Source organism: Mesoplodon bidens (genome assembly GCF_964165515.1).
Source record: "Mesoplodon bidens genome assembly, chromosome: 14".
NCBI classification, from domain to species: Eukaryota; Metazoa; Chordata; class Mammalia; order Artiodactyla; family Ziphiidae; genus Mesoplodon; species Mesoplodon bidens.
Window position 1 is genome coordinate 59,988,689 of NC_138170.1, and position 11,328 is coordinate 60,000,016.

Genomic DNA, 11,328 nt, shown 5'->3' on the forward strand with positions numbered 1-11,328 from the left:
CAGGCTGAAAACATGCAGAGCTGGGTTCAGTTTTAGGCAGTGGTTAATAAAGTCGTTATTTTCAATGGTACACAGAGGCCCTCCCCTCAGCTTAGATGCTTGTTAATTAAAGCTCCCCAGAAGCCACTCCTCAAGGGGAGGGCTGGTCGGTAAGGCTGCAAATGTGCTTGTGCCCTGAAGCAAGTCATTCCTCATCTGCAAGACCTCTCTTGCTACCTTGGTGACTTGCATGTGGAATTTGGGTGAGAGAAAAATCAGTCTTGTGTTCCTGTTCTCAGGAAGCCTGGCAGAGCACCGAAATGGATGCCAGATACTCACTTCAAAGTACAAAGCAGAACACAGGTCTGAAAGCCCTTCCATGGGAGTAGTTAGTTATCTGGCCACAGCTGAGGCTGTTAGAGTCTAGAGGCCTTGAGGAAATGAAGGCTAGAGTCTGAAGTTCCAAGGCAACCATGATTTACCAACTCTGCAGCAATACTTCTCAATTTTTAAAAATTCAGTGTTCCAGCTTTGAGTAACATGAAAAGTTCTCACCTTTCGCTAGTCGTGTTTGAAATTTCAAACCAAATTAAATACTGTGGCCATCAGTATGATTAAGATAGCTGAGGTGCAATTGTTTTAAAATTCAATTTAAGTAAATTATCGTCCACATAATTTATAGAGAAAATACAAATGAGTTAGCCTGAAACAATGTTCAGTCTCATTAATGATAAAAAAATGCAGGCTAAAGCAAAATGACAGGATATTTTCTCATAGTGTGTACTGAATATTGAACACAAGATTATACTTAATCCTGGCATGGATTTGGGATTAGGGCAGTCCAGTACACTGTTGGTGGAGTCATTCTGGAAAGCCATTTGGTAATACATTTCAGTAGCCTTAAAAAACATTTATATTCTTCATCCTAGAAAATATATACCTAGTAATATATCCCAAGTTGTAATCAGAGACATAGACAAGGATAATAATATTATTATTATTTATTATACATTAGGATAATGTATAATAAAAGGTGTTCATTACAGCATTATTCCTAATAGCAATCGGAAGTAATGAAATCTTGGAAATGTCCCAACAGTAGGGGAATACTAAGCATTTATTACAAATGATATTAGCAGAAGATTAAATGACCTGGGAAGTTCTCAGCTCTAACCTTAAGCATGATACTGACAAAACTAGAATATACGCAGAGAGAAATACCTGGAACAAATATACCAAAATTTTAATAATGGTAGAATTATAATTCCTATTTTATATTTTCTGTATTTTTCCCATTTCATAGTAAAGTTCTTACACATAAATAGTCTATGTTTTATGTAGAATGTTTCTTTTCGAATTAGAAAAAGACAGTTGTTATTTAATTTGGTCATATTGAAATCAGATAGACTTACAATAATGAAAAGTGCTTTCTAAGATCATTGGCATGGTTAATAGGCACTTGTGTTCCACTTTTCCTGTCAGTATTAAGTCATTATCAGAATCCATTTATTTTCAAGAAAAGACATGAAGTGCCAGAACATTTAACCGATTATCAAATCAGTAAGTACTTACTGAATACTTATTACATGTCTAGAACGTTTATAGGAATGCTTCATTCTAGCCCATAAACTTCTTGTTTGATCCCTTAGTGCCACTCAAGATACTAACTCAGGTGATGTTGACAGGGACTCTCCTTCACCAAACTTCAGTCAGGCTCCTCTAAGCCCTCTTCTCAACTAGGCTTTGACCTTGGGCTTCTGTGTCTGTCCTTGTTGGGCCTGCATCACTTAGTTTCAGCAAGAATCTTGTTTAGAGAGAATCCTCCACCCTTGATATGTGATCACCCTGGTCTGCCTTTAGCAAGAATCCCCTGATTCCCGTGAAATCTCCTCTTAGTAATTTCCATTCCCTGACCCCTGCAAGCCGCTCCTTGGCTATGAATCCCCACTTTTCCTTGTTATATTCGGAATTGAGCCCAGTACAATACTGAGGTCTCCTTTCCCCTATTGCAATGGTTCCTGATTAAAATCTGTTTTTACTGCTTTAAATACTGTCCAGCTCTTGTTCTCTTTAACAGTGGCCACAATGCCTTCCTGAAAACTGATTTATAAAGCAGATGATTTAAAATCAGCTCAAATTTCCCCTATGCTTTGCTTTCAACTTACTTACTCAATTAAACATCTAGCATGAAATATATCAGAGCTTCATTGCAGAGACAGGATAACTTATTCTCTGTAATCACATAAATCACAAAATTATGCTTCAGATCATAGAATATTGAAGCTGGGAGGAGCTTTGGAGGTCATCTTTTTATTTTGTAGAAAAGAAACCAAGGTCAAGGTTGACATCTCAGCTAAAGCTGCTTTGGAGGGGGAGGGGTTAGAAGTTGGAACCAGAATGCAGGTTTGCAGGTGCAGCCTTAGGCTTTTTATGCTACTTTCTCCCCACAGTGCAGTCATTGATTATATGTGGTGCTCCGATGACAGTGGGCAGCGTACAACTCTGCTACATCATAAATTTACACATATTTAGAGTGACCATGCTAGCTCTGATATATACTGATTAGACACTTAATTAACATTAATTTAGAGGGCTTTTGCGGGATCTTTGGATGGTTCTCTGTGATATTGTGATTTATGATAAATATATATTTTGGTGTTCCGGCCACAGTTCCTGCCTAACAGCTCCCAAAACCCTTGGAATGTCCTGAGTGATAAGAGCAATGGGAGCATCTTTTGTTATAATATATATATATTTTTTACTGGAGTAAAATTGCTTTACAATGTTGCATTACTTTCTTCTGTACAACGAAGTGAATCAGCTCTATGTATAACTATATCCCCTCCCTCTTGGACCTCCCCCCCACCCATCCCACCCCTCTAGGTCATGACAGAGCACGGAGCTGAGCTCCCTGTGCTCTACAGCAAGTTCCCACCAGCTATCTATTTTACACGTGGTGGTGTATTTATGTCAAACCTAATCTCCCAATTCGCCCCACCCTCCCCTTCGCCCCCTGTGTCCACATGTCTGTTATAATATTTGATTTCTTGTCCTCAGTTTCTGAAATCAGAGCCATAAAGGTGAAATGGGTGTCTTGTTTTTCATAACAAGCCCCTTTCAATCACAACTGAGTTTATGTTAATGAGGTGGCTTTTGAAAATCCCCTAAAGATGAGGGAGCTGGTTGCCAGGGAAACCCACCGTGAATAGAGAGTTGGAATTTTCAGTCCCATCTCCTGATTTCCCAGGAGGAAAGAGGGGCTGGAGGTTGAATCAATCACCAATGGCCAGTGAGTTAATCAATCATGCCTATGTAATGAAGCCTCCATAAAAATCCAGAAGGAGAGGGTTCAAAGAGCTTCCAGGTTGAGGAGTGAGAGCTCGTCCATGTGCCACCGTGCTGGGCCCAAATTCCACGGGGACAGAAACTCCTTTGTTCAGGGCCTTGCCCTATGTATCTCTTTATCTGGCTGTTGATTTGTATCCTTTAATATCCTTTGTAATAAACTGGTAATCTAGTGAGTAAACTGGTTTCCTGGGTTCTGTGAGCTGCTTGAGAAAATTAATCAAACGCAAGGAGGGGGTCATGGAAACCTCTGCTTCATAGCCAGTCAGAAGCACAGGTGATAACCTGACTTGCAGTCGGTATCTGAAGTGTGTGTGTGTTGGGTGGCGGGGGGGCAGTCTTGTGTGAGCCCTTACCTGCAGGATCTGATGTTATCTCTGGGTTGAATGGTGTCAGAACTGAGCTGAGTTGTAGGAAACCCAGCTGGTGTTGAGGAATCACTTGGTGTGGGGAAAAAATTCACACATAGGAATTTGGTGCAGAATCAGACTCTGAAACCTGAAAATTCCAACATCCCTGACAAGAATAATTTATTTAGCAATATTTCTTGAGTGCCTGTGAGATGTGCTGAGAACTGAAAATGCAACAGTGAGCAAGACACAGCTCCTGCTGTCAGTATCGTACAGTGTCAGGGGAGGCAGCCTCATGACGAGGTGAATGCCATGCAGTCGTGACTAGAATCAATACAGGGCACCAGGGGAGCCCACAGGAATAGGGTCTGATCAAATGGAGAGCAGAGGAAGCTTCCTGGAGGGCCAGTAGGGTGTGTGGGGGTGAGAGGAAGAACATTCCAGGACAGGGAACAGCATAGTCAAAGACCTGGAAGGAAGAAATGACTCGACCTTCAGGGGAATGAGAAGGTCAGCACTTCCCACGTCCCTGGAAGCCAGGCTGGGCTCTGTGGTAGGGAGGAGAGCAGGAGAGGACGGCAAGAGCCATATGAGAGAGGCCTTGCCAGCAAGCAAGGCGCTTTGAGAGATGTGGGCTCCGTCATAAAGACAAAGGGAAAACACTGAGTGTTAAATCAGGAGAGTGGGATCAGATATGGGCTTTAGGGAGATTAATTGGGGTGTGGTAGAGAATGAGTTAGAGGGGTAAGGATTTGGGGCAGGGAGGCTGTCACAGTACTGAAGAGGTTTCGGGGGACTTAAGGGAAATGACCCTGGGATGGAGACAAGCAGATGAATAAGAGAGATGCCAGGGAGGGGCGTATAAGGACTTAGAGAAGAGAATCTGCGATAGGAGTCTCCCTTTTCTACTTTGATTTCTTGCTTTGTGAATGAGCAACCCTGAGGGGAAAACGGTTTTGCAGAAGGGCAGGCTGAGAGGGGCAAGACAAGCAAGGACAGTCAAGTTCTTCTTGGTTCCATGATGTGGGGGACATGCCAGAGTGTGAACCAGCCTCAGGGTTTCTGTGTTTGGTTTTGTTTGTTTTACAGTAGCTAAATCCTTCCTATTCCTAACCCCTGCCCCACCCTCATCCCACCCTGTGTTCACCCCTACTAACCTATAGGTTAGTCTGGGGCTGGGGGGAGATAGCCTCTCAGAAGGGCAAGGTGGAAATGAAGGACCCTGTGCTCACGAGAATATTCCTTAGCAAGTTGGTGGTGGAGTCAGGACCAGAACCTTATCTTCCCTCTGACTCCCAGCCCAGTCTCCTTCAACCATGCTGAGGGCCCCTTGCCTTCCCAGCTGTGTCACCTCTTTCTCTTCCAGTCCTCAATTCTGCCACTGTAGATTCCCTCTGCACAGACCTTGCACATTCTGACTATATTATGGGTTAAATTGTGTGCCCCCCTCCCTGAATTCATAGGACTTCTGTTGGACTTCATGTTGAAGTCCTAACCCCCAGTACCTCAGAAGGTGACCTTAATTGGAAATAGAGTGGTTGTAGATGTAATTAGTTAAATTTAACTAACTTAATTAGTTAGGATGAGGTCATCCTACTGGAGTAGGTTGGGCCCCTAATCCAATATGACTGGTGTTATAAAAAAGGGGCAGTTTGGATATAGACACAGACAAACACAGAGGTGAAGGTGTTTGGATATAGACACAGACAAACACATGTGAAGGTGAAGGCATAGATTGGGGTGATGCCAAGGATTGCCATGGATTGGTAGCAAACCACCAGAAGCTAGGAGAGAAGCATGGAACAGGGTTCACTCTCACAGCCCTTTGAAGGAACCAGCCCTGCTGACACCTTGATTTTGGACTTGTAGACTCAAGAATTGTGACAGAATAAAATTCTGTTGTTCTAAGCCACCCAGTTTGTGGTATTTTGTTATGGCAGCTCTAGCAAACGAATACTGACTATCTAAAAGGCCTTTTATACCCTTCTGTGGCAATAGTTTCACAGTGACCCACAGGATCACTCTGCCTGACACAGAGTGGCCACAGCACAGTGGGGTCAAGATTAACCAAAGATTACCCTTGGGCTTGATGCTAAACCCATCAGCACTTTTCTTTCTTCTGGTTGACCTGCTGCTCCTTAAGGGCCTACCCCAAATTGTGTTCTCTGTTGATAATGTAAGTTTAAAGTGTTTCATCTCTAAAAGTATGAGTTGCCAATGGTACAAGTAAGGCCGTGTCAGTGATAAGAATTTTTTTTTGAGAAATTAAGAAATAAGTTCTCTAAATTCAGAATCTGTAAATATGCTTTATCTGAAATATTTGCTAGTTGCTGAATAATACACACACACAAATATGTGTGTATATATGTGTGCTTAATATATAATATGTAGACATACATATGTATACATATGTTTGCTTTATATAAAAAATATATAGACATACATTCTGAATTTGATCTACGTTTAACATTCTCAGTTAAACATTTCTCCAAAATGTTTATCATAAAAAGATACACTGAACTGTTTATATGCTCTGTCTTGGTTTAAATCTTTTGTTGGCAAGATTCTTTGGACATTAGGAGAATGTTAAAAGCGTATCCAGATACACATATAAAAGTACTTACCAAGGAACATTTCAATAACAGATGCCTTCATAGTGAGGACAACAATCCCCGTAAATAACAAAATGGCACCCTAGAGAGGAAGAAACAATAACATCATCATATTTCAGCCAAGAGTTCTGAATTGGATGCACAGAGTGTAGGGAGGGGCTGCCTCATTTTGCATTGCCCTCTGGAGTCTTAGGATTTCAAGCTGTGGCTTTCTGTAAACAACTCATGGAGATCAGCTGTGCTGGTACCCAGAGGCTATTCTCAGAAAACCTGTTCTAGCCACCAGCCTCCTCTTCTTCAGAGATTTGGTCTTAGACTAAAGAGGAAATAATTCCACAATTTTCAGAATATGTTCAACCAGTCTTCAAGTTAGGACAAAAGCCACACTTATGGTATTTAGAGAACATTTTTAGATTACAAATTGTGGGGTTTATTTTTTGTTTGTTTGTTTTTAATAAATTTATTTTATTTTTGGCTGCATTGGGTCTTTGCTGCACGCAGGCTTTCTCTAGTTGCAGCGAGTGGGGGCTACTCTTCATTGTGGTGCGTGCTTGCAGTGGCTTCTCTTGCTGCGGAGCACAGGCTCTAGGCGTGTGGGCTTCAGTAGTTATGGTGAGTGGGCTCAGTAGTTGTGGCACACGGGCTTAGTTGCTCCGCGGCATGTGGGATCTTCCTGGACCAAGGCTTGAACCCGTGTCGCCTGCATTGGCAGGCGGATTCTTAACCACTGTGCCACCAGGGAAGTCCTACAAATTGTTTTAGATTACAAAAACAATTCACTCAATAAATATTTATTAAACTCTTATCGTATGTCTAGGTATGAGGTGATTAAAAGTAAATTAAAATATAGTTCTTGCTCTTAAAAGACTTATAGTTCAATAGAAGTGAGAAAACATATCTGGACAGAAATAACCATAACATTAGAGAGTGTGCAGGCCCCCAAAGGGAGAATAAGGGGAGTTTATGGACCAGTGGTTCTCAAACTTTGCTGCATATTAGAATCATATGGGAGTTTTAAAAGGCCCTGATGCCCAGGCTGCATCTCAGACCAGTTGAATCAGAATCTCTTGCAGGTGGGGTCTAGGCATCAAGCGTTTTTGAAACTCCACAGGTAATTCCAATCTGCAGCCAAGTTTGAGAACCAGTGGTTTAAAGCAAGGCTTCCAAATCTTAATGTGCATGTGAATCACCTGGGGATCTTGTTAAAATGTAGATTCTAATCCAATAGGCCTGGGATAGTGTCAGAGAGTCCCCAAGAGGTTAGGGAATTTAGAGGAGGGAGAGATTATGTCAGCTGTGGGAATAAGAGGAAGCCTCTTGGAGGTGGCAGCAATTGGGTTAACTCTGAAAGATGAAAATAGGAGATGAAGTGGCTCCAAGTCGGGGGGAATAGCATCAACAGAGGCTCAGAGGTTGGAAAGCAGAGTGGATACAAGGATGCTGTTGAAGCAAGATCTTTTTTGACCCACCTCCTAAAGAAATGGAAATAAAAACAAAAATAAACAAATAGGACATAATGAAACTTAAAAGCTTTTGCACAGCAAAGGAAACCATAAACAAGATGAAAAGACAACCCTCAGAATGGGAGAAAATATTTGCAAATGAAACAACTGACAAAGGATTAATCTCCAAAATATACAAGCAGCTCATGCAGCTCAATATTGAAAAAACAAACAACCCAATCCAAAAGTGGGCAGAAGATGTAAATAGACATTTCTCCAAAGAAGACATACAGATTGCCAACGAACACATGAAAAGATGCTCAACATCACTAGTCATTAGAGAAATGGAAATCAAAACCACAGTGAGGTATCACCTCACACCTGTCCGAATGGCCATCATCAAAAAATCTACAAACAATAAATGCTGGAGAGGGTGTGGAGAAAAGGAAACCCTCTTGCACTGTTGGTGGGAATGTAAATTGATACAGCCACTATGGAGAACAGTATGGAGGTTTCTTAAAAAACTAAAAATAGAACTACCATGTGACCCACCAATCCCACTCCTGGGCATATACCCAGAGAAAACCATAATTCAAAAAGATACATGTACCCCAATGTTCATTGCAGCACTATTTACAATTGCCAGGACATGGAAGCAACCTAAATGTCCATCGACAGATGAATGGATAAAGAAGATGTGGCACATATATACAATGGAATGTTACTCAGCCATAAAAAGGAATGAAATTGAGTTATTTGTAATGAGATGCATGGACCTAGAATCTATCATACACAGTGAAGTAAATCAGAAAGAGAAAAATACCGTATGCAAATGCACATATATGGAATCTAAAAAAACAGTACTGATGAACCTAGTGGCAGGGCAGGAATAAAGATGCAGACGTAGAGTACGGACTTGAGGACATGGCGGGGAAGGGGAAACTGGGACAAAGTGAGAGACTAGCATTGACATATATACACTATCAAATGTAAAATGGATAGCTAGTGGAAAGCTGCTCCATAGCACAGGGAGATCAACTCAGATACTTTGTGATGACCTAGAGGTGTGGGATAGGGAGGGTGACGCAAGAGGGAGGGGATATATGTGTACTTACAGCTGATTCACTTTGTTGTACAACAGAAACGAATACAACATTGTAAAGCAATTATACTCCAAAAAGATATATATATATATATATATATATATATATGATGCTGTTGATCCATAAGGGGTTCCCTCTTCTCTTAAGGCTACGGGGAAACCCTAGAAGGTTTATTCATACCATCATTAATTGAACATATGATCCCCGTTGAAAAGACAAGGAAACTAAGGCTTAGAAAGGCAAAATGTCATACCCGTGGTGACCAGGCAGTGAGTAGGGTTAGAATGGAGGTGGGAGTAGGTGGGAAGGATCTGCCCTGGGCTTAGGCGATAGGGAATAACATTGTCTGTAGAGAATTTAAAGACTTAAAGTTGGTCTGCTCTTTATTATCCTTGTAAACTAGCAATTCTAAACAATGTCAATGATAAAGCACTCTTCCTCCCACTATGTCTGCTCCACCCATGCCACAGCTGTGTGGCTTTTAGGCTTTAGCTGGCATTCATAACCCTACCCTCTGCTCTGTCCACGGGTGTGCTAGGAAAACTGCTGTCTGAAAAAAAGCCCCGATTTATTTGTCAATTTCTGTGGCATAAATCCTCCCACCGTGGCTGATGTTGAAGTCACCAAAGTGACGTCACTGCATGGAGATTTGGAAAGAGATGAACAATCTGGTACCAGCTAGGTCTAGAACAAGCTTATATTTAATATGTAGATACAGTGCTGTGCAGAGTTTATTAACAAAAAGCAATGATTAGATTATGGTTGAGGTGGTAATACAAGCAGTCAACTTAAATAAAACTGGTAGATGAAAGGCTTTATTACAAACAATTAAATTAGGCAGCAAGAGTAACCCAAGACAGAACCGATCACTTTGTTAATTTCCAGCAACAGTTGCAATGTGTTAAATTTCCCAATTAAGGTAGTTGACCCCTGGCTAAGTAAAAGGCAAATAACCGTCTTTATCTTCAAAATAGAAATAGTCACATATATGATTGGCAATTTGATACTTAATTAGCTGGGTCATATTTTGGAAATAGTGTGATGACACATCATTTTTTTGTCTTATATTAATTAGAGGAGCTGCAGATCAACTCACATGTTTTCAGGCCTAAAAATTTAATTCTCCTGTTGGGATAAATGCAGTATATCAAGCTACCCTACCCAACCCACCTAACTAGCTCTTCTAGTTGGCTGTTACCATATAGCATTGGGCATTTTGTCTGTGAGTCATCGTAGATTTCTCTTTCTCTCGTACCCCACATCTTTCCCATCAGCAAAGCCTGTTGGCTCTACATTCATAATATATCCAGAATCTGACCACTTCACATCACCTTTACCATTGCCACCTAGTCCAGGTCATGCCCTCTTTCACCTGGATTAAAGCAATTAGTCTCCTAACTAGGTTGTTTCCTTCTTCTCCTACAATCCAGAGTCCACACAGCAGCCAGCGTGATCCTGCTCAAAGTAAGTAGGTTCATGGCATTCCTCAGATCAGAACTTCTGTGGTTCTGATTACTGTGGTTACTCAGAATAAAAGCCGAAATCTTGGCAAGTGGCTCAGGACCCCAAAAGATTTGGCCACCATTGGCCCCTCTGACCTCTCTTCCCTCCATTCTCCTCACTTATTAAGCTCCAGGGCACACCTCTCCCCTGAGGGTCTCTGCAGTTACTGTTAATTCTACCTGGATGCCCTTCCCCCAGATCAAACATGATTTACTCCCTCATTTCTTTCAAGTCTTTGCTAAACGTTATCTTCTCTTAAGATTTTCCCTAATCACCAAATTTAAAATTGTAAGCCCTCTCCCACCCACCATCAATTGTACACCCTACCCTTTCCCCACTATCTTTTCTTCCGTCACTTAATCACCTCTGACATACTCTATAGTTTGCTAATTGTATTTGTTTGTGTTCTCTACTGGAATGCAAGCTCCATGAAGGCAGGGGTTTTTATTTGATTTTTCATGTGTTCAAAAAATATACTTAATCTATGAGTGAGTACTTAGGGCTCTTTCCTTTCCCTAGGAAATAAAGAAAGGAAACAAAACAAAGGGAAGACAATCTGTGAATACTCTAAATCTACTGAACTGTATACTTTCAAAGGTGTATTTTATGGTATGTGGGTTATATTTCAATAAGCATTATTGTTAGTCAACATACAAACCAAAAGGGAAGATAGAATTTCGGAGAGAAGGGCTCTCAGATCTGTCTTACAACTTTAGAAGACACGATAGACCCGACCTTTACACAAAGGGATGAATGGATAAAAAAACAGCAGGATTCCAGGAAGCATTCTAACTCCAGAGGAGATATCCCCCAAGTGCTGACTCATCAGTAATGGAACTCGACCAGAATCACTCTGGTCTCTTGGAATGTTAGAGGCTTCTTTCTTACCACTTGAATTTCTCTCCTTGCTTGGTTCATTTACTAATACATTTAAAATGTAAATGTGCTTTTTGAAATGTGTGAAAAAAATTCAGACCTCTCTCAGCCATTCCAG

The 11,328-nt window shown here is 41.2% G+C and overlaps 1 protein-coding gene across 1 annotated transcript in view; it reads right to left on the reverse strand.

Moving 5' to 3' along the window:
- Positions 1–6,341, reverse strand: part of VIT (vitrin) — a gene marked incomplete at its 3' end in the record, with an annotated part of 96,676 nt that extends 90,335 nt beyond the window's left edge. Inside the window, exon 1 of the mRNA XM_081254306.1 lies at positions 6,299–6,341. Within this exon, the coding sequence (XP_081110432.1) occupies positions 6,299–6,329 (31 nt within the window). The 5' untranslated portion in view covers positions 6,330–6,341. The remainder of the gene's footprint in view (positions 1–6,298) is intronic.
- Positions 6,342–11,328: the final 4,987 nt, after the last annotated feature.